The sequence below is a fragment of the Pimephales promelas genome, chromosome 23, assembly GCF_988280905.1.
Source record: "Pimephales promelas chromosome 23, fPimPro1.hap1.1, whole genome shotgun sequence".
NCBI classification, from domain to species: Eukaryota; Metazoa; Chordata; class Actinopteri; order Cypriniformes; family Leuciscidae; genus Pimephales; species Pimephales promelas.
Genome location: NC_142791.1, coordinates 10,054,020 through 10,076,542, shown reverse-complemented (window position 1 = coordinate 10,076,542; position 22,523 = coordinate 10,054,020). Strand labels below are relative to the sequence as shown.

General features: G+C 38.6%; 2 protein-coding genes across 8 annotated transcripts in view; both read right to left on the bottom strand.

Moving 5' to 3' along the window:
- Nucleotides 1-258: 258 nt before the first annotated feature.
- Nucleotides 259-3,649, bottom strand: LOC120482403 (uncharacterized). 2 transcript variants are annotated; one of them, XM_039676711.2, is made up of 3 exons: nt 3,016-3,649; nt 1,788-1,928; nt 259-906 (listed from the first exon to the last, which is right to left on the bottom strand). In XM_039676711.2, the coding sequence occupies exons 1-3, from the start codon at nt 3,062-3,064 to the stop codon at nt 692-694; spliced, it is 405 nt and encodes a 134-aa protein (XP_039532645.2). In that variant the 5' UTR covers nt 3,065-3,649; the 3' UTR covers nt 259-691. The 2 variants fall into 2 exon arrangements, with proteins under 2 accessions (XP_039532645.2, XP_039532647.2); XM_039676713.2 differs by having other exon boundaries at nt 274-906; nt 1,788-1,901; nt 3,016-3,633.
- Nucleotides 3,650-3,672: 23 nt separating this feature from the next.
- The window catches only part of tacc1 (transforming, acidic coiled-coil containing protein 1), a 30,710-nt gene continuing 11,859 nt past the window's right edge, over nt 3,673-22,523 (bottom strand). For 4 of the 6 annotated variants that reach the window (XM_089126486.1, XM_089126485.1, XM_039676706.2 and 1 more), the window contains 12 exons: nt 17,615-17,718; nt 12,396-13,395; nt 11,011-11,071; nt 9,564-9,723; nt 8,862-8,914; nt 8,405-8,527; nt 8,084-8,160; nt 7,931-7,974; nt 7,664-7,824; nt 7,469-7,575; nt 5,634-5,754; nt 3,673-5,526 (listed from right to left, as the gene is read on the bottom strand). In XM_089126486.1, coding sequence (XP_088982612.1) covers nt 5,458-5,526; nt 5,634-5,754; nt 7,469-7,575; nt 7,664-7,824; nt 7,931-7,974; nt 8,084-8,160; nt 8,405-8,527; nt 8,862-8,914; nt 9,564-9,723; nt 11,011-11,071; nt 12,396-13,395; nt 17,615-17,718 — 2,080 coding nt within the window. In that variant the 3' untranslated portion in view covers nt 3,673-5,457. Of the gene's footprint in view, nt 5,527-5,633; nt 5,755-7,468; nt 7,576-7,663; nt 7,825-7,930; nt 7,975-8,083; nt 8,161-8,404; nt 8,528-8,861; nt 8,915-9,563; nt 9,724-11,010; nt 11,072-11,896; nt 11,933-12,395; nt 13,396-17,614; nt 17,719-20,265; nt 20,483-22,523 lie in introns of those variants that run through there. The other 2 variants (XM_089126487.1, XM_039676704.2) reach the window with 2 other exon arrangements.

The window sequence follows — 22,523 nt, the reverse complement described above, 5'->3', positions numbered from 1 at the left end:
CAAGGGATGATTTTGGTTGCAGGGGTTGCATTTTGGTTGGAAACGAAAGTTGGGTTTACGTCAACATCCAGCGTAGGACAGACTGTTGAATGGGCCTGGATGGATGGATAGATAGAAATGGATGGATGGATAGCTAAACATGGATGGATACATGGATGGATAGATAGACATGGATGGATGGATAGAAATGGAGGGAATGTAAACAGATGGATGGAAGGATATAGAATAGAAATGAATAGATAGACATGGATGAATGGATAGAGATGGATGGATGGATGGATGGATGGATGGATGGATGGATAGATGGATAGATGGATAGATGGATAGATGGATAGATGGATAGATGGATAGATAGATAGATAGATAGATAGATAGATAGATAGATAGATAGATAGATAGATAGATAGATAGATAGATAGATAGATAGATAGATAGATAGATAGATAGAATTGACAATTTGTTTTACCTGGTCATTTATTAGTTTATTCATTAGTTCAGCAGATGCTCATTTGAGCTCAAGTACAATAACAGAGATCAACACAAAATCTAAGCAGTGTTTAACTAACCCCAGTGTGTGTAAAAGCATGAACACACACACAGATTATGCTGCTGGCCAATAGACAAAAGCTCATCTATCAGTTCCATTAAATAGATCAGAGGAGGCTTTATTTGACATGCAAGACTAAAGGGTTCACAGGGAACTGACAGCCAGTGTAGTGAGCAGGACCCCCAGCACCAGGACAGGGCAGGAGCTCAGGGGCGGGGCGGCGTTGTTTTCCCCGTGGCTGTGGGACCGGTGCGGGCCGTTACAGTCGTCGTTGAAGCAGCATTCCAGCTTCACCTCACCATTGCTCATGTGAGACTTGTCACAGAAAGACTTGTAAGCGCATGACTTCATCACAGAGTCTGCGGTGAACAAAACACACATGTTTAAAGAAACACATCACCCTCAGTCCGGAGCATTGCTGAAGGACACGTCAGATAATCCTCGTTTGGACTGTGCTGTTGGTTTAGTGTGTGTGAAATCCAGCAGACACACAGTATTATGTTAGTAATATTGCAGACCGGGGCTAGTTGTCACTAGAACTGTAGGTTTTAAGTCAGAAGATAATTTACTTGAATGTTTGATTAGCAGTTTTTGTTTATTGGCTTTAAACACACAGTTCAAAACTGTCTTAAATCAGCATCATTTTTATGAATTCTGACCTCCAAAAAAATTAAATAAAAATAAAAAAAAATATATTTGTTTGTTTGTTGCTATAGATGGTGGGTAAACAATTGGAATCAGTGACATAACAAACATTCAGACTAGTACTTTTCATACTTTAAATATCAGGTCTTGTCAAGTTGTTTCATATTTTTCTCATTTTAATTTTATTGTTATTTCAGTGATTTAATTCAATTGATATATATATATATATATATATATATATATATATATATATGGTTAAATTTGAACAACATAGGTTAGAATATCAGGGCACGTTGTCACAATAGGTCAACAAGTTCAATTAACTGTGCAGTAAATGTGTAAATGTTTGATAGCTTTAATTGCAACCAAGTACATTAATTGTATTTCATAAATTTAAATAATCACACCCTCGGAAATAATCACTTGGGTTAAAACTGTGACAACTAGCCCTGGTTTTCTCCACCATATGAAATTGAAACACCACAGACGGTCAAGAGGGATGTCTCCACCATGTGGTCACTAAGAGAACTATAACAGTGATCTGAGTGTGTGTGTGTGTGTGTGTGTGTGTGTGTGTGTGTGTGTGTACACTCACTGGGTCCTGTGATAGTAGAGCAGGCATCTGAGTGAGCAGGACACACTGTTGATCCCTGGCGGTTACACTCGTCCATGTTCTTAGCCACACAGGTGTAACACTTCAACCCCTCACCTTCACACACCGAACAAGACAACACCACTGATCTGAGATTATACCACTCCAAACTATGCAAATACTAGTCATTTACAAGGATGTATGTATTAAATATATAATTAATAATAATAATAATTCATTAAATTTATATAGCGGGTTTCTTTGTACCCAAAGCGCTTATATATATGTTGTAATTATGTTATACAGTACCAGTCAAGTTTTTGGAAGCATTGTTTTTTTAATTTAATATAAAATAAAAGTATTAATCTTACACAAATGTTTGAATGGTAACTGTTTCCACAAAAAAGTTAAGCGGCAAAAACTGTTTTCAACATTGATAATAATAAGAAATATTTCTTGAGCAGAAAATAGTCATATTAGAATGATTTCTGAAGGATCATGAAGTGTCAACTGAAGACTGGAGTAATGATGCTAAATTCATGTCACAGGGATATATTGCATTTTTAGTTAAATTTATTAAAATAGAAAAAATATATATATTTTAAATCATAATAATATTTTACAACATTACTGTTTTTACTGGATTTTTTATTAAATAAATTTATATATATATATATATATATATATATATATAATCATATTTAATTTGTATCATTACAATATTAACACAAAAACTAATAAAGAACATTTATATTAAAATGTGATTATGATACATCTAAAATAATTTCACCTACATTTAAATCATAAACAAAATGAACAGTAAATAAATAAATGAACGAACCATTTTATATAGGCTACATTTAGTAACAGCAACGTGTTGTCAATAATAATAAAATAATAATTTCATTTAATGTAGAAACACTTACTGCTGTTACAAAATGTATATACAAATATTTATAATAGCCTACATCTATCCATTTTAATATTTATGTTTATTTTAAATAATAGCAATAACAAAATGTATATTATATTTGTATAGGCTACATGCACACTTATTATGTGTGGGGAAAGAAAATGAATATTCGATAAATATTTGAACAATTTATAAAATCTCCATCACGGGAGTACCAACATTCAAAGTAAGTTCAGCATTAAAACGAACCATAACGAAACATGAAAGAAAAAAAACAACACTTGATGTGTTTGGTATTGGTTCTATAGAGATACTCACTGTGTAACACAGCGGTGAACAGGACTATTGCGGCGAGGAGAGTCTTCATGTTGAGGAGATGCTGTATGGAGAGAAGTGCTGAGACAGTGTGGAAGTCTTAAACTACAAAACACCTCAGCGCCTGTCCATAATCCCACAGTGTGCATTCATCACCGGCTTAACACACACACGACGCATTCATCTGCATAATCAACTGTAAACCAGCCGAGAACGAGGACGGACAGGGCTGTGCCATTAAAGAGGAGAAATGATTCATGATCTGGACATTTCTCTGAACATCTCAACACCGATTTCCTTTTTAAAAATGACTCCAGGGCCCATAAGTCAATTACATTTACCAAAAGGCCATAGAATGACATCCGAGAACTTATTATTAACAGTGTACTGTACATTTCAATGATTCAAACATTGCATTTGTTGTGGGTTATTTGCAGCACAACACTATTTTGATTGAATTCACTGCAGTGTATGCTATCTGTCCTCAACATAAGGACAATCTCTTTGCGAGTGCACATATTACCCTGTCACCAGATATCCCTCTTAAGAAGAGATTAGCTATGCAACACACTCACAACCTGAGAATCATTTCTGTAAAGATATCCCGGTACTGACTGAACCTTGCATCTTTGCACCCAATAACACTTCTTAAGGCAATCATTCAACAAGCGTATTTATTCAGGGATTGCATTTATGCACAAAATATATATTAGTCAACGCAACTCTCTCTTCCACTTTACAAACATTAATAACACAGTAAAATAACTTCTCATAAAAATATACACAGGTCACTGTAGACGCTTGTGAAATACAGGCTCGATTTCTCTACACGACCCGTAAACGCTTGGCACACCGATAGCGGATTCATTTGGCAGTTGAATATTATGAGCAAAAATGTTGCATAAGATAGCACAGAGGAATTGTGGGTAAAAAAAAAACAAAACAACAACAACAACATCCAAAAGAAAGCATCACTTCAGCATTAGGCACGTATCATAGTCAGGCAAAAGATTGTCAATCCTCGAATTGACTTCTGAATGTTTTGAAAATGATTCGGTCCACAGGCATAACTTTGGACAGCTTCTCTGCGACAGAGAGTAACTTGTGATATTCTCTGTAATTCATGCAGACTACAAAGTGTTTCATACAAAAAGTTTAAGTGCTTTCAGTTAGGTTTGCTTTTGTGCCGTTACATTTTGCGAAGCAAGCATTCGATCGGATTATTATGACCTCAAATCTAGAAAAAACCCATCAGAACATCTGGCAACACCAGAGCTTGCTTAATTTATGATAATTTGGCACCTATAAACACCCAGAGAGTAAGAAAAACAATGTATGGAACTACAACTGTCTACAAACTCATACAACAGAAGTCTTGAATATGCTAAAATCCACTCTGTAAAAGATTATTGCGGGTTCAATGCAAGTTAAACTCGACAGCATTTGTGTTGAGTAACACAAAATGACATTTGAATCCATACAATGTAATATAAATCCATGCTTTTTTCCATCGAAATTACAGTGAGGGATTTGTATGGCCAATTTTAAAGCAGAAATATGCTTTCAATTGTATGGAAGTACTTAGATTTATTCTTCTGCGAATATTTGCATATTATTTAAGCTCTAAAATATATATATATATTTTTAGGGTTTTAGGCTTTGTGGGTGGCAATAAAGTAGGAAAAATGCATTAAACTTTACATAGAAAAGTGATTTTTCACACTAAAATCATATTAACCCTCATATACAGTTGAAATACTTAATATTGTAACGTTTAACAATTAACATTCACTTTCATTTTAAGAGCCTCACTGTAAACCTGTACTTTTGCTTTTTTTTTAAAGAAAAAAGAAAATTAATTGATTCATTCATTTTTGTGGTAATCCACATTAGTGATGTCAATTGATCTTGAACTTGTTCTGAACCCGTAATTCCTTTACATTTGTATTATGATCTCTTATATATAACCGAATAATTACACAGGTTACAGTATTATCCAATGCAAGAAACGTAACTAAAAAAGTTGTAAATAATATGATTTGCTCCCTCCGTTAAAAATAGCAGCAGTGCAATCATGTAAACTATGAACAAGGCCTATCCACAAACACCTAAACACACACCCGGAGTCTCTCCCGAACACACAGCTGCAATAACAGCCAGCAGAAAGTCATCAGAATGAGATATGTGGGTGGTTTTCCCACTTTCTTCAGGACCAATGAAACATTTTATACCACCAAAATATAGGTTCAAGTCCAACGTCAGCATTTTCTGAATCTGTAAAAAAAAACATTTGGGACTCATATCTTGTTGTTTCTTCCAGTGCCTGAGCCAGACCCATGGAAAAGTGACTCCTTTCCAAAAAGGGGGGAAAAAAGCAATGCGAGATCCAGAGGCGTTCTTGGTCGGGGTGGGTTTGGGTCAAAAATGGTGAGGTTCCCCTTCCTTTTAGTCCGTTGTGCCCAATTTTGCAATGAGCTCATCACAAATTTTAGTGAGCTCTTCAATCTCTTGATTCTGTAAATAATAATGTGAGTGTTAAATAAGGTTTTCTTGGAAAAAATGAGTTACAGCGCGTGTTATACACATCAGATGTGGGTGAGGATGAATGTGTGAGAGTTTACCTTCTGTTCAAGCGCCCGCTCCAGGGACTCCACCTTCATCATCTCTTTTCTAAGGCTGGCGTTCAGCGCCACGCTCTCTGCATTGGCCTTAGCTCGCACCTGAGCTATTTCCTCATTCGCTCTGCAAAAAAACGAACGCAGGTCAGAAATCATTCAATAGCCCAATTCGCAATAGGCAGTTCTATAGGAACTTAGTTATAGCAACTAGCCATTGGTGTGGTTTTTCGAGCACTAAAGGTTCCCCTAGGACGTATTCGCACCGCCAATATGAACTCTGAAGTGACGTAAGCCGCGCTTGTTGTTGTGACTTTTATTTTGATGGCACTGAGAATGGCAGAGCCTGAGCACACAGCGCTCCCAGAGTGGTGCAGGTATGATGTCATTTTGTAGGCCAATCAGCAGTTAGCATCACACTGGTTCCTTTGACAAAAACACAATAGGTTTTTCCCATAGGCTTTTGGATTAGCTCTGTGATCAACAAAAGTTTATGATACTGACACGTTTTGTCCATCAAAATAATTTTCACAGATGGACACAACTTTTAGGAATGTTGAAGCCTAAATGCAGTCGGCAGAAGTGAAAAGCAAAAAGTAGGCTATAAATTAACCAGCCTACACCACGGTCCCACGAATTCAGCGTCAACACTAAAACATTGACTTCGGGACGATGGCCTACAAAGTGATGTCATACCTGAACCACTCTATTCTCCATCTTTATTAGTTTAACAGTCCTGTTTAATGCGTTAATAGAGCTGTTATACAAAGAAAGTAGACCGTATATGAAAAAGTATTAGCGTTTGATGTTTTGCTAACTGAGCAGAAGTACATAATCAGGTTTCGCTTAGTCCCCTCATGGTTGCGTTGGATTTTCTCCTTAGTGTTAACATCGAAATGTCCATCTATCACTGTTTTCCATGTACAGTATGGTCGTGGAGTAAATATATAAGCTATAAACTGTGTGAAATGGTGGGTGCTGGTGTTTCAGTTCCTGTGGTGCGAATACACCCAAAAAGCTGGTACTCCCGCAATTAGGTAGGAAAAGGCTGCGAAAGCCCTCAATTGTGCAAAATTGGATAAAAAGGTAAAACATGCACATGGGAAACCAACACTATCTCACAACCAATTCGTACGAATTCGACGCATGATTAAAAAGTGTCTAATTCGTACTAATTCGTACGACCTCACTCGTACTAATTCGTACGACTTGTCTAAACCCACGTGATGGTTAGGTTTAGGGGCGGGGTAAGGGGTAGGCCATTCGTACGAATTCATACGAATTGGCCAATTCGTAAAATATGTACGATTTAGCAAAATCGTATTAATTCGTACGAGTGAGGTCGTATGAATTGTTACGAATTAGCCACTTTTTAATCATTCGTTGAATTCGTACGACTTGGTCGTGAGATCGGGTAGGGGAAAATGACGCATCATTTTAAGGGGCTGTTTACACGACAACTTTTTCAGCTAAAAACTGAAGACTTTTTGTCCTAGATAAGACCCTTATTCATGGTCTGGTGTCGTTTAAAGCCCTTTGAAGCTGCACTGAAACTCTCATTTGGACCTTGAACCGTTTGGTTCCCATTGAAGTCCATTATATGGAGAAAATCCTGGACTGTTTTCATCAAAAACCTTAATATCTTTTCGACCGAAGAAAGAAAGACATGAACATCTTGGATGACATGGGGTTGAGTAAATTATCAGGAAAAGTTTTTTTTAAAAGTGATCTAATCCTTTAAAGGTTCCTTGTCATTTTGTCCAAAGTTGGTTTTTTTTTAAATCTGTTTTTAGCACATTGTTGTCGTGTAAATGTACCCTAATAGTGAAAATGGTTCTTACTTGTCAAGTTTCTCCTCTGCGTGGATTTTGAGGGTCTGATAACGTTGTTCCTCCTGCCTCACACGCATGAGGTAATCCTGAGCGCACTTCTTTAGCACTTCCTCATTCTGATAAGAGAGCAGCAGAATCATCTGTATACATTCAGATGAATCGTTTATATATTCAGAATTTCGGACACTGAGGAAGACATCTTACCTTCTTATAGCCCTCGAGGACGGTCTTCAAGTTTTCGTAGCGTCTGAACAGGTCGGACAGCGAGCGCTCCACCGAGTTGAGGTCGGCGAGGGCCTGATCTCTCTCCAGGGTTACCTGGTGGACACTTTTCTGAGATCCTATGTTCTTTCGCTGCTCGTCTTCTGTATTGCGGAAATGAGACCCAAAAAAAGATTAGTCATTGCAGAAATGTGCAGAAACTTTTTATTTATTATGTTTTTGAACGGTTTTGAGAGGTAGATCACTCACCTATCATTTGAGCTACTGTCTTCTCATACTCATCAACTATTTTCCTATAAAATCAGTAAATAATGTTAGATTGTTTCATTGTCAGTGAAGTGTCAGTTTCACTGTCAGATTAAACTCGATGCATTCTGGGAAGGGTTCTAGATAAGGATGTACCTCATTTCAATGACCTCCAGTTTACCCTCCTCACATTTCCTCTTCCACTCATTGGCTTTGATCTCTTTGGCGATGATCTACAGTTACAAAAATGCAACTTTATCCAGTTAGACTATTAAATTAAATTAAAAACTACATTACAATGCCACATTAAACTATCCAACTAGTTTAATTATTACAATGAATAAAGTTAAAAATGTCATTAAAATCAGAATAAATGTAACCATTTTTATTTAGTTTATTTGTCATTTAATGTGTTTACATGTACTGAATACTGTGCCGGACTGATCTCAGGACAGTATATCTGTGTTTGAGTGTTACCTCTTCTCTGATCAGTGTGAGCACTGCTGCTTTATCTATCTCACTGAGAGGGATTGAATCCAGCCCTGGACTCATCTTCACTATGGTTTCGCTGTCTGGAGAGCTCAGAGAATGACACTCACTCTGGAGAACAAACAAAATCAGAGAAAAACTTTTGAAATTGATTTATTATACCAAATGTTCCTATCAATAATAATAATGTGACATCATACTGTACAAAATACCAAATTTTTCCAGGATATGAAACAATGACTACACTTTTTAGTTTCCTCTGACCCAGTTATTAGCTTGCCCTTGAACAGATTAAATCTTGTGGACATCACTAATCCCCTTAAAGGGTTTATAATTATGAATCTCTGTCATGCAGATATGGCACCTCTGCTAGTAGCCTCGTGTGTTGAAGATAGTCATACAGAATTTAAAGGAATGCCATAGATAATAATCAATCAGAACTTACCGAAGAGGAGAGGTCCTTCTTATCAAACCGGTCTGTTATCACTACTGGCAGATCTGATTAGATAAAAAAATAGGCAGATTATCACTGATTTTATTTTGAAATTTCTTTGCCAGTGGATAAAAATGTAAGCCCTATTTGAAAATATGTAAACCGTTTGTAAGGGTCTCTCTTAAAGAAAATAGTAAGATTACAAATCATTCATAAAGTAGCCACTAGAGGGCAGCACAGGCTACTATGGTGAAATGGTATACTTGCATTCAAATCAAAAGCTAGTGCAGTGTTCACTTCTTTATTCTTCTGTTTAATCAACTTAATAACAAACTTCATAATCTTGCCAAACTGCTGCTCTCTGGTGGCTCAAAAATAGGTTTGTCTGGAACTGTTTTTGTTTACTGGCCAAATTAAAATGGCAGTTCAGAGGACTCTTCTTGAGAGAGAGAGAGAGAGAGAGAGAGAGAGAGAGAGAGAGAGAGAGAGAGAGAGAGAGAGGGGGGGGGGGGGGGGGGGGTGGAGAGAGAGAGAGAGAGAGCTGAACAAGTAAGTTCAGCCCCCAAACTGTCTGATCTAACAGAGCAGTGCTTGTTAACCTCATTAGTGACAGATTGACCCAGTCTCTAATGATTATTGATTTATTATCTGAGAATAAACACTGCAGTACTACAGTACTAAAAGTAGAACAGAATGAGCAGTTACAAGCCTCACCATCTGCAGTCTTGGTACAGGTGTTTGTTTTGGTGCAGTCTGAAAACTCCTCTTGCTCGTCCTTCTGGCCCATGACGGTGGAGGCTAACTTCTCCTCATCTGTGGCGTGATGGACGCGTTGAGGAAGTTTAGATTCGGGATCCTCTTGCACATCCTTCTCCTGCGAATAAGAAAGCAGATAATAATGTTGTACATATAGACTTGACAAAACACTTTATGTAATGGCAATACTTAACAGATTTTTCACTGAACAGCGATTTTCCCTGGCTGCATAAAAAATAGCACTGTAATTCAGCTTTAAACAGGCACGATATTTGAACACTCTAAAAAATTAGTTACAGCCCCTCAGACTCTGTTCTTCACATAGGGCTTTAAACTCCCTGGGACAAAAGTGTAGACGGACACCGTGACCTGTTTTGGGAACAGCATTTCTGTTTGAGTGCTGCACACACACACATACACACACATTGTGTTTTCATGTTTAAGAGGGAATTTCCATAGACAATGGTTTTATACTGTACAATATCTTTTATCCCTTTACACTAACCATATCCAGAAAATTTTCTGCATTTTTATATTTTCAAAAACATCACTTAGAATGATTTAGAAGCTGTTTTCATAATGGTCTAAAACATTTCCAAACAAGGTCAATGACTTTGGATGCAATCTTTGTGGGGACATTTCGTCCCCATAACTTAGGGTTTACCTGAGCCACACACACAAACAATGACGCACACTAGAGTCCTGGTTCAGAGAGAGCAATAACATAGAGATATTGTATTTCAAGAGGAAGGTTAGTTCAGAGTGGGTTAATGGAAGAAAGAGAGAGACTGTGAGAGAACATGAAGGAGGGTGTTTGCTGAGTCACTGCAGTAATCACAAGGTCCAAAACAATACCGCAAATCTAGAGGCTTTATATGGTAATAGTGCTTATGCTTTCACAAAGTCATGTACATACAAAAGCACACACACATAGTAATATGCACACATACAAATACAGAGATGCACACATGCAGAGCTGTCGCAAGGGCTGTGCGAACTGTGCAACCGCACAGGGCCTTGTGCCACTAGGGGGCCTCGCAATCCTCCCTGCAGGTTTTTCATAGTGCTGTAATCTCCTCATCGATTAATTGGTCGATACATTCTGGATTAACCAAAATTCTGATTGGTCGATCTTTCAGCGTGTTAATTTCATCAAGTGTAACCCCTCCACCCGGGACCTACTCGACCCACTCCGAGCGGGCCTTAAACCCAGGTCTCCAGCATGAGCCCCTATTGAGATCAGAGGAGTGAGGTTTACTTGCACAGCGAACTACTAGCTGGCCTCCATTACACTTGCATTTCAAGTTTGCACAGGGCCTTGCACCCCACCTGCGACGGCACTGCACGCATGCCCACACAAAACAAGATGGATACTCTTATCTGTTGGGCAGTACTGAAATCTTACCTGATTGCAGACGTCCAGAACTAGGGACTGATTCTCATACTTGTTTACTTTACACGAGTTCCTGCAGAAAAGAATATTGACAACATCAGAATATGCAACCAAGAAACATTGGAATAATTTTTAACAAAAGCTTCCCTTATAGTTGCAGTAATACAGATAGTATCAGAGAGACCAAAACACAGGCTGATTAATCACCATTTGGTGATATTTTGCCCACGACACGTTTAAGATATTTCGTCAAGGCATAATGCACATTTCATTCTTTAAAACATTTGAGTGAACTAACTTACTTTTAGCAATTTTCTTGACATCTTGGCATAATTAAAAGAGCACTAAATATTTTTCATTTATTTCCAGCAAAGGTTTTAGAGATAAACGTGTTTAAAATTATGCACACTAACATCAGATTAAAAACTAAATCCTAAATAGCCTATACACATCAACATTATGTTGGCCATCCAGCCTGTTTTCTTGGTGTTAGCATCTAGCCTATTGAACAACTCATTGGCTATGGTTAACCATTCAGAAATAGGGATAGTCATTGTATTCTACTAAAAACAGTTTAGACCATTTTAAAACAGAGCCTGTATATCTACATTGTGCTTGATATAACAACTGTTTAATATATATTTAGCACCATGAGAGGGTACAATCTGAAAATCATTACAAAATGCCCTTGGACTAAATCAATACTGTCTACATGAACAGTCAGAATACAATAAAATAAATAAGTACACATTCTGCCCTAGTTAGTTTGGAGGACTGATACTGCATATGATTTTTTAGCGAGAGGGAAGTTCAGCCTTGAACTGTGCTCATGACATGCAATGGGACAGAAGAGATAACATTGAAAGTACAGGAAAAGAGGGCAGGAGAGGATACTTACAATAGAAAACAGAGAAACCGCACTTGCTCAGTGGTCCTGAGGACAGTATGACAGGGACAGGGAAAGGAGGGAGGGAGGGAGCAGACACAGAGAGGAGGGGATGTTGAGAGGGGACGTGCCATAAGAAATTAGAGGCCGAGATAGAAGCATGAAGAAAAAGCTTCCTGACTTTCACAAACAAATATGAATTAGTTTGTCGAGGGGGATGCCATAGTTAAGTGGAAAGTGGGGGACAGAGTAAACAAGACTACCATAAATTTTACGACTGTCACATACGATTGCACCACATGAAAGATGCATGATTAGACAACAACTGAGATGTTGAAAAGGCAGGGTAGCATTCCAACAATAAACACAAAAGTGAAAAGTAGGTGTGACTGATGTGTTTATCATGCTTAGTGGGTGAAAATCACTCTCGTTTGTTAATAGACACAACAGAAAGCCAAAGACGCAACACACAATACTTTTTGCCTGTCTGTCTAGCATAACTGCCACTCACGTGATAATCCTTTCTTTGTTTTTCTTCTGAGGCTGTCCTGTTTGCTTCCTCTGCTCCAGAGTTTCATCTGGTTTGTGTTTGTCTATTAGCTTCTCAGTCGTTGGTTTAATTGTGTCACTTTCACCTAAGGTCTTTGACGGCTTAAAAGGATCAACAGAGTCATCAAAACGATTAGGGTCAAAACTATATGATCCTTTAGGGAGTGTTGGCGAGTTGCTAAGTTTACCATTCCCACCAAAAGGATCAAAGTTGGGATCATCCCACTGACTTGGGTCAAAGTTGTAGGATTTCTTAGGAATGGGAATGTCATCAACGTTCATTGGAGTCACATTCTCAGATGGTGGTTGGTCTTTTTCTGATGAAGTCTCCGGTGGTAGAACTGCTGTTTCTGCAGCTTTTGGTCGCACTTTTTTTGGAGTAATCAACTTGCTGCTTGTCTTTTTTCCAAACTTCTTGGGTCTCTTGGCTTCAACATCATCAAGTCCAAACTCCAACATCACTGGCTGTGCAGGCATTTCCTCCAACTCTGATTTAGTAGTGGGATTGGCAGGTGGAGAGTTCTGCAACTTGGTCTCTTCAGTTGCAAATGTATTCATGGTGTTATCGAACTGTTTAGGGTCAAAGTTGCAGCTCCCCTTCGGAAGTATCGGTGGATTGTCGTCTACTTCGTTGGGGTCTACGCCATTCAGTGGGGCCTTCACCTTAAGGGAAGGAGGTCTAAGCTTGAGGGAATTAGTGTGTGGTTTGGAGGACAATTCTTCAATGTGACCATTGCAGATGTTGGCATCATCTGTTGTAACAGCTTCAGCAGGATCAGGCTGGTCCACATCCATGTCAGCAGAGAAAAGCTGGTTCCTGGATTTCAGGGCCGGGCTGGGGTCCACACTGTTCTGGCGTACGACCAGGGCAGGTGCATCCTCAGGAAAACGCTCATCCAGGGTCAAGTTCTGGGCTTCGGTTGTAATGGAGGTCAACTGATTCACATAATCTTCAGGGAAACCTGTTGAGAGTAGAAGAGGTAAAAAAAAAATTAACACGGTTTATAGATTTATCCTGTGAAATATGCAATAATGTGTTACAGAATAATGCAATATGTTCCTCTAAAATCATCTTTCTTGTATTTTCTGAGTGTTTTCACTTTTCCTTTCATATGTTCTTAGAGCACATACATACAGTATGCTCTATTGTTAAACCTATGGAGGATATTTGAAGAACAGACTTCCTTGCGTCAGAAAAGACAGGAAATGCTTCACTTGGGCTGCAAAGAGTTGAACAATAGTGTTCTCTTCCCTGTCTCCAACAGGCACAAATAACTCAACCTCAAGCAACAATCAGCCATAAAAGTGGGCTAGATGTTTCATCACACCCATTTTTGATTTACTGAAAAGAAGACTTGGCCTTTCGGATTTGTCCTGGTTTTGCCGAGTTAGACGCGTTCCTGGCTGGGTCAACATATTTTGTTGATCCTGGAACAACATTCCCGTCAGAAAATGTAATGCTAACCATATCCCTACCCATAAACCTAACCCTAACCATAAGTTATACCTAAAATCAGAGAGAAAAATGGTGAACAATGTTGATAACCCTGATTGTAAGCCTTATACTTGACATAAACTTTTAACTCGTCCCTCAAATCTGATTGATTAATTGGGATGTTGTTCCAGGATCAACTAAGAAGTTGATCCAGGAACATGTGGTACTTGGTAAAATCAGGTTCAGTGCCTCTGTGCCAAAATACAAAGAAAAAAAAAAACAAGTGACAATTCAATCATCTACATTGAAATTGTTAGTAGTCTTAAAGTAGTCATTTTGAATTCCCTTTGACCAACAGTTTTGCTAGCAGTCATCACTGAGTTTTGATGCATCAGTCTGTTGCTAAGAGACAGGAAGACACAGTCTACGACTTTGTGCTGACCTCAAATTGAGATGGCTTTGAGAAGTACTAGCTGTTATCTGTTCAAAATATTTAGATGCAGGAAAGAACATGTCCAACAGGTGACTGTCTCAGAGTTGAATTTGTGAATTCTGTTAGCTTTCCAACATTCTGACATTTGTGCTAATGTGGGCAACATGAGTCTTGAGTCTGTTCGAATGATTTTCTGTAGTGGTTAAGACTCAAGGGTGCAATCTGAAAGGTTAAAAGTTTGATCCCCAGAATGAGTAAGCCATAAGCTTTAACTATTGTTCTCTTAAGTAAGGACTAGTATACCTTAACGAAAGACTGCTCCTGACTAATAGATTCTCAGCACTGTTCTAGGGGAACATCACATGAAAAATCACATAAACAAATACAACTTTTTGGCTAGTAATGTCTTAACTGAAACAATGATTTCTACTGGACAAAAAAAAAAAAAAGAACTTGAGCCTCACGAACTATAAATACAAGTTTGTGAAGCTCAAGTTCCTCTTTTCATGTATGAAATAAACACAACTGCAACCTTCAGCATTGTAATGACAATATTCACAGAGCACAGACCTTCCATGAGTCCTTTCCAATGTCTATACGCCCAATCTTCCTCCCCCTTTCACCAAGTTCATGCTATGTCTTACTCTTTGTGTCTTTTCCACATCTGGTACTACGATGTCCTTCACTGTTAAATGAGATGACAGACAGCCCCTCCCATCGAGGACACAATACACTCTGATCAGCACTTTCTCTACAGCTGCTCTTGTCATCATTTCCAGAGGTCGAGGCTCCTCCTCAACTTGTTGTTTTAACTTAAAAGTAAGTGTGTGTTCTGCCTTAATTTTAGGTTTCGTCAACTCAAATATCAAAGTTGTCACTTAGTACAATTTCAAGTTGATTAAACTTAAAATTTGAAAGCAGCACGAATACTTATTAAATTCAGTTATTAAGTTGTAATTCAGGTTTTTTTTTTTTTTAAAGTGTACAGGGCGAGCAAATTTCTGCAATAAATACACCTTTTGGCAGATATGAAGTATCCAATGTAATTATGCATTCTATGACTTTTATTTAAGAATAGGAAATTTTGAATGTCATATTTCCTCTTTGTCAATTTAGGGCCTTGAAATCGGACCTTATAATGGGTATATGTAGTATCTGAAATGTAGGTTTGTACATCAAATTAAGGTATCTGCGAAATGTATGGCTACTATAAATTGAGTTCAAGCTGTTTCTATGACAAATGTTATTTTGAATGTTATCATGAATGTTAAACATGAACAGAAGCTTTCAGGCTATGAAAGTAACTGTTGCTGTTTAAACATGCAACACCAGTGATGGAGAATCATCATCAGACACAATGGTATTGGTTATGCAGCCAGCGCTAGTGGCAGTGACTTAAGCTTCCTCTTTGTGGTGGGAGTGTGATCCATAGACAATGTTTATTTCATCAAAAAAGAGCAGAGAGAGCTTCGGACATGATGAGCTAATAAATTCAAAACACAAATGCTTCATCTCCACCCTCCTGGGAAATGTTTCAGAGCGGTTTTGATTATATAACTACAGAAAAATAATAAGAACACTCATACCAGGCGAATGCATAACACTGTCACAACCCATTTGTCAATACGGTCATAAAGATACTGCACAAAAGAGCCATAAAAATAACATTGTATACATGACTGAGTTTGTTATAGAGTAGAAAAGGCTATCAAACAGTAAATAATACTAGTTTTTCGGTTAGTCAACAAGCAACTGTATTTATGTATGACTTTACATTGATGGTGCTGCAGGATTTAGTACCTGGGGTGGAGAGGACACAAGAAGGCTTCTGTTTACAAAACCACAAATTCTGGCTAATGCACGGATAGCCACGGAAACGTGTTCTTCAGCGATGGCATGTGAGGTTGAGGATGACTGTAGTGGAAACTGGATTGTGGAAGCAGATTGTCTGTCTGCTCAAGCAATCCAAACCACGTCACGAAGACTTGGAAAGGCTGGCTCTATTAGCCTAAAGCATTATGCATTTCTCCGGACAACATTGTCATAAAACTCATCCAAAAATGTCTCATTTACAGATTTATTCCTGTGAAGTAACAGATACAAACTCATTATAAATCATAATAAATCAAAATGATGAAAGCGAGCTAGCAAGCCTAGCACAATTTCATTGAGTGCAAATGTGCGTTTTAGAGCGTCTGTGTGTGGCATTTAGAGAAAATAACTAAATCACATGACGTTCTTCGCTGCAGGCCTTTGACCTTTTTCCATTGATAAACGTGCTCTGAGAGGAGCGGACGCTTTTGTTCAAATCCAAACTCCTGAATTCCAAGCTGTGAGCTTTTCCCACATTGGGTCAGGGGCCTCTCTTTACCCAAACCTCTATTTTCCAACCTCAAAACCTCTTCTAATCCATTACATTTAATGGTAACTAATACTGTCTGCACATTTTTGATTCAAGCTGAGGTCAAAATGCGTCACTGTAGTTGAATCTTTGAAACACAAAACAAAGAAACTCATCTTTACTGAGGAAAACACTGGCAAACTTTACCAGAGCTACAGTACACCTTGAGACGTAAATAAGAATTCAAGTGCAAAACAATAGCAACATACACGTTTTCATGTAGGCTTAACGGTAGTGGCAGCTCACATTTTTTAGAGCGTTTATGAGATTTTAATGGGCAGATATGTTCCTCAAAAAGAGTCTGGGGAAGTGCAGCTGTTTTCAGTTAGTGATATGGTACACTCCCTTGAATTTGGACACGTGTCTTTAAGAGGAAAATTTAAAGAAAACAAGGCATGTTTTTAAGTAAAAGAAACTCTTCTAGATAAAGAACTGGAATTGGACTCTATGTGTAAGTCAAAATCTAGCTTGTATTCAAGCAAGCCAGGCCTTATGAATAGTGGTTCCCAATTTTCAAACAAATCATTCTTTTAAAACAGTCCTTTTCCCTTCATGTCTGTAAATTACTCGATCATAAAAGGAAGAACTTTGTTGCTTTGTTAAAAAAAAAAAAAAAATTCTTCCCATTTACTTGCATTCCATAAGGTATAATTTATAGTAATTTTTAATGGGCCTGATCCACTATCCCCTGTAGCCAACACTACAATAAATGATACCAACAATATATTACATACAAAAGTAATACTAAAAGATCACACAAAACCACTTGGAGACATACTTTCCCCCTGTTGCCATGGCAACATCACATTGCATAAGAGGAATAGAGGCATATGTAGAGACAGGTGCTATGTGGCATCTCTGAATCTATGTTCTGTTTCTATGGCTCTCAGTTATTATGAGGTCTTTGTTTACCTGTGCTCTCTGCTATAGTTTGATCCAGTGCTGATGGTTCTTTAAATGGCTGATGGACAGGTGACTCAGCTTCAGGTGTGTCAAACTGGCCCTCTGAGTCCGAACTGATGGAAAATGAAGAAAAACTGTGGTTAGTAACAGGACAGTACTATGTTGAAAAAAAGGACACTGGACATAGTTTGGCTTAGCTTGATTTTAATCAGATGGATAATGCTGATGTCAGATCAGGGCTGAACAGTATAAAATTCAAACTCATCAGATCATCAAATTACATCAATATTTAATGAAACATTTTGTACATGCGGCTTTAAGCTTTAGCCTTGGATGAAACAAAACTGAACTGAGCACATCATGTCCTCATTAAATAATAACTATGTATAGCTGTGACACCAATACTTTCTGCAAATTGTTGTTTATCACGTGTGGTGGTTTTATATGCTCACGTGTGTGTTTGTGTGAGGTAAAACTGAAGAGCTTTTTAGGTAAATGAATTGTCCCACAAAAAATGGAAAATGACTTAGCATCATGTTGTTCCAAACCCATATGACTTTAATTCTTCCGTAGAAAACAAAAGAAGCATTATGATGATACTAGGCTTTCAAGTTTCAGAAAAGACATAAAAGTGTCATGAAAGCAGACCAGATTACCTACGCACTATTTTCCAAGTCTACTTGGGTTATGTGATAGCTTTGTGTGAGGGTTTGAAAGATTTTAAGGGAATAATTAGGTTTCCTAAAATGTCTTCTGCAGAGAAAGAAAGACATACTCTGCAAAAAAAGAATAAATTTTTTGAACAATCAACTTGAATGTTTAAGTCATTTCGACTTAAATTACATTAAACTGACTTAAAAATTAGTTGAATCTTGTATAACTTGTATAAAAAAAGTTGAAAATTACTCAATTTAAAGTTGAGTAAAAGTTATGTAAAAACGTATGCTGTCATAACGTAATGATCATACATATATATATACACACATATATATATATATAACAGTGTACAGGTTTAAAACAATATTTTCATTTTTGGGTGTTCTATAATTTTTACATTCACAACAGAGCATAACAGTCATGAGCCTGAGCTAAAAGGGAAGCATTGTTAATCTCTTGTGTGTGTGTGTGTGTGTGTGTGTGTGTATGATCGGTACCCAATCTGGGAGGACTGCCCAGTCTTTTTGCACTATAGGCCACCTGCAGTCCCATTAGGGAAGTAATCATTACTAGCCCAGCAAACAAACACAACAGACGAGAGAAAAGATGAACTTGCAAAAATATAAATTTCATTCTATTGTACCCAACACAAACAACTCCACTAAATGACTGCATTTTTCATCAAATCCCTGCCTGCACAACTCATGCTGCTTGTGTTAACTCATACTGAGCTCCAGAGAAATGAGTAGCTCTCTGTGTGGGTGGCTTACTGTGTGCTTTTCTAAGCATATTTACAACTTTCATGATCCCAACACTCTTTTGGGCCATTGTTCAGGTCTGTGTGGTGATTAATTTGCAACAGTCTCTCAGGCTGCGAGGCGTTGGGAAAGAAAAAGTTTCTTCCTGGAAAGGAATGTTAGCAGACAGCTCAACAGCACAGACAGGATGTCAACAACACAGCTTAGGGGAACCAAACCAAAACATTATTTTTTGCCCGGATGACACATATGAATTAAACATAAATGAACTAGATTTTTTTGCATATTCAAACAATATACTGTATGAGTGGTGCTAGCCTATAAAAAAAATATGAACTGCTGCTACAATGCTAAACTGTTGTGGGTGGTTGCCAGGGCGTTGCTATGTGTTTGTTAAGATGTTAGCAGCACAAAGCTTTGCAGTAGTTGGGATGCTCTAGATTTGGCTTGGGCCCCCCTATTATAATAGAGCCATATTAGAGTTAAAGTTAATTAGAGTTAGTCTTAACAGCATGTATGTCACATAAAGATGTGGAACAAATTATGCAGCACCAAAGGTTAATAGTCAAATCCTCAATCCTTAATATAGCCAATATAAATGGTGATGATTGTCTTACCATGCACTACTAATGAATTAGGGTAATATACAAATACGTTTGCTCTTTTAAAGCATCGAAAGTGCCAAGAAAGACTGTTCTACTAGCAAAGGAAATTAGCCATGACACAGTTGGGGGTTGGGAGAGGAGCGGCTAAATTCTGATCTTTATCTAAGCATAGGGACACATTAGACTAACAGCTAGAACCTGAGCCATGCACACTTCCTAAGGAAATTATGCTGAAAACACCCACAAACACACTGAGTACACGCATTCAGATGAGCAAACGTTTACTTGGCACTTTTCCCAACCACGACAAGAGCACCAACAGACATGGACATTCAGAGCCTCTGATCTCTGGTTGCTTTGATCCATGTGGCTGACTGCTAAGCCACGGCTGTCTGCACAGCATTCAGAACAGTACACCATCATCTGACTCAAACAGGTGGCTCTAAAGGCAGTTTTTCTCAGGTTGGCCTCCACTGCTGATCTTGGACTCATTTTCAAGATAAGAACATGATTATAAAGAAACAGATACCCCACTCTTCCTCTCTTAAAAGCAACCTCACGTCCTTCATACTTCCATACATCACATCTTCAGAGTAATTTCCTTTCTCACACTGGGAAGTTTACAAGGTTCTAGACTTGCCTGCAGCCATGAGACCTTTCGTCGTCCTCCTGATTTCCTGACATTGCTCGCATCCCTTCAGTGAAGGGTTTGTCGTCCATACCAGAATCGGTCTCATATTCTTCTTCCTCCCCTCCTCCTCTAACGGCTGACCAGGTCCATTTGGCCCACTGCACTGGTGACAGCCAAGACATCTTCAACCTCTCACTGGTGATATGCCAAGCGTCTACTGGAACACCTTGTGGGCGAATCCAAACAAATGAGTCAATCTCTCTTTTTCTCTCTTATAGATGTTTTTTCTCAACGGAGGGCAACGCTTCACGTGGTCTTGAAGCCGAGCTTCATGTTTTTGACGCAAAAGCCTCACTGCTTCCTTCCTCTTACGTGAGTGTTGATGTTGAGTTCTCTCGTGGCTTCCTCTATCTCAGTGCAGCTGAGTAACTAAGAGTTTGCAGTCTCCTTTCCCTCGCAGAATACCACAGCAAAGATCAGCTGGCTGCCAGATAACTCCCCCGTCCACCCCTCCTTTTCAGGATCAGACTATTGAGAAGAAACTAATGGGGGGAGGACAATTGAGAGTGCCTGTATCTCTGGTCCAGCTTGTCCGGGAGCCCCTGTGGAACAGAAATGGTAGCTTCCAAATCAGAACTGCCTCTCTCTCTCATGAAAAGCAGAAGAAAGGAACACAACCGAGGCTGAAGGGAAGGGAGAGAGGGGCTCCGTGGTTTCGGTAGGGAGACTGTGGAATGCAGAGCTGAGCTCCTCCTCAGTCTTTTTTCCATTAACCATCTCTAGCCTTGAGCTCCGGCTCACAACCAGGGAAACCTGTTCTTTCACTTGTCCTTTCACATAAACACACACACACATTGTTACCTGTTTGGAATGCCTTAGCAGATTGCCAGGGGAAGTCAGCGTTCCCATGACTAATCTGTGCTTGTGACCACAATATAATCTAGACAAAAGTCAGGAGCTTGCCTTTAACACCTAAAACACAATATAAAGCGTTCCAACGAAACCAAAGTACACTCGGTGTCCACATTACATAATTTTAATCAGGAAAAGATGCTCAAGGATTTAGCTGATGGATACCAAACCAAGCATCTCCATATCACAACCACATCCTTTGATCACTGTCAACGGTCTAAAAATATAACCCCAGTGCGGCTGTGTTGCTCGTCGTTGCCATCACAAAGTCTACCCACACAAGCAGAGTAACGGTTCTTGAAGCCATCACGCAACTTAGCTTTGACAAAATGTCCTGAGCAATGTTAATGTGCTAAGATAATGAACTCAAATCTTTATGAAACCAGATGTTCTTCAATGGCTCGGGGTGACTTATATAACTGATGTTCATTAAGAAGATGGGTCATTCCACATCAGAGATCTGCACATCAGAGACACAGTTAACTAAGGGAACAGAAAGCCTGTATGATATTAGCAGAATTGCTAATGCTAATTACAAAATGTATGCATCTTTCATCAAGGTTTAGGTTTTTCTTAGAAGCTTGGGAGAGAATAGTAACATACATGTCATTGCTAGCCATGTTACAAACATTTGTTTGTAATTGAGTGTATCATGTTTTGGTGACTGGCTGCATTATCACAGAAAAACTACAGTTGGTTTTCATTGACTTTTCCTAGGAGACCACCCTATTCGTTTGTGAGGTTTTAATTCCACATGCTCAGAATATGAAGTTCAGGGCGACTTTACAAGGAGGTCTCACATTTCAAACACACAACAAAAACTTGGCAAGAGACACCCCAGAAGCAGGAATAAAAGAAAACACACAACATAAAAGAAAACCAGGCCACAGAAAGTGCTTCTCAAAAAAGTAAGAGAAAAAACAATGCCTCAAACAATGACTGGGCACACGCTGCTTTAGAACATTTCCCGGTAACAAGACGTTAAGCCAACTAAACAGACCTAAATATGATGGGTTCTCAGACAGTTTTGGTTCAAGAGAAAAGTCCAAAGGGAGTGTGCGTCTGTGCTTCTAATTACAGATTCCACATTTGCAGTCGAACAGACTCAAGTAGTTGAAGCTCTGTGTTTGGAGCCAAAACAGCTTATGACTAAAAGCCACGATTGGGACTCAAAGAAAGACAAAATTCCGTTCTTTGTAACAAAGGAGTCTCTAAAAGGGATGAAAAATGTGAAGAATTTGAATCAGTTTGTCCTGGGTGCTCCTGGACGACACCTGACACTGATTTACAGAATTAAGGTACACTGAAGCTCAGCTTTTTAAAACCCACTTCCACCAAACACAAAAGTACCGCTT

What these genes read in the sequence shown, in the direction of transcription:
- LOC120482403 (XM_039676711.2), bottom strand. Translation starts at nt 3,064, where the DNA reads ATGAAGACTCTCCTCGCCGCAATAGTCCTGTTCACCGCTGTGTTACAC. An exon ending in GTTCACCGCTGTGTTACACA is followed by an intron (nt 1,929 to 3,015) that starts GTGAGTATCTCT and finishes ATCTCAGATCAG; the next exon opens with TGGTGTTGTCTTGTTCGGTG. An exon ending in CTCTACTATCACAGGACCCA is followed by an intron (nt 907 to 1,787) that starts GTGAGTGTACAC and finishes TGTTCACCGCAG; the next exon opens with ACTCTGTGATGAAGTCATGC.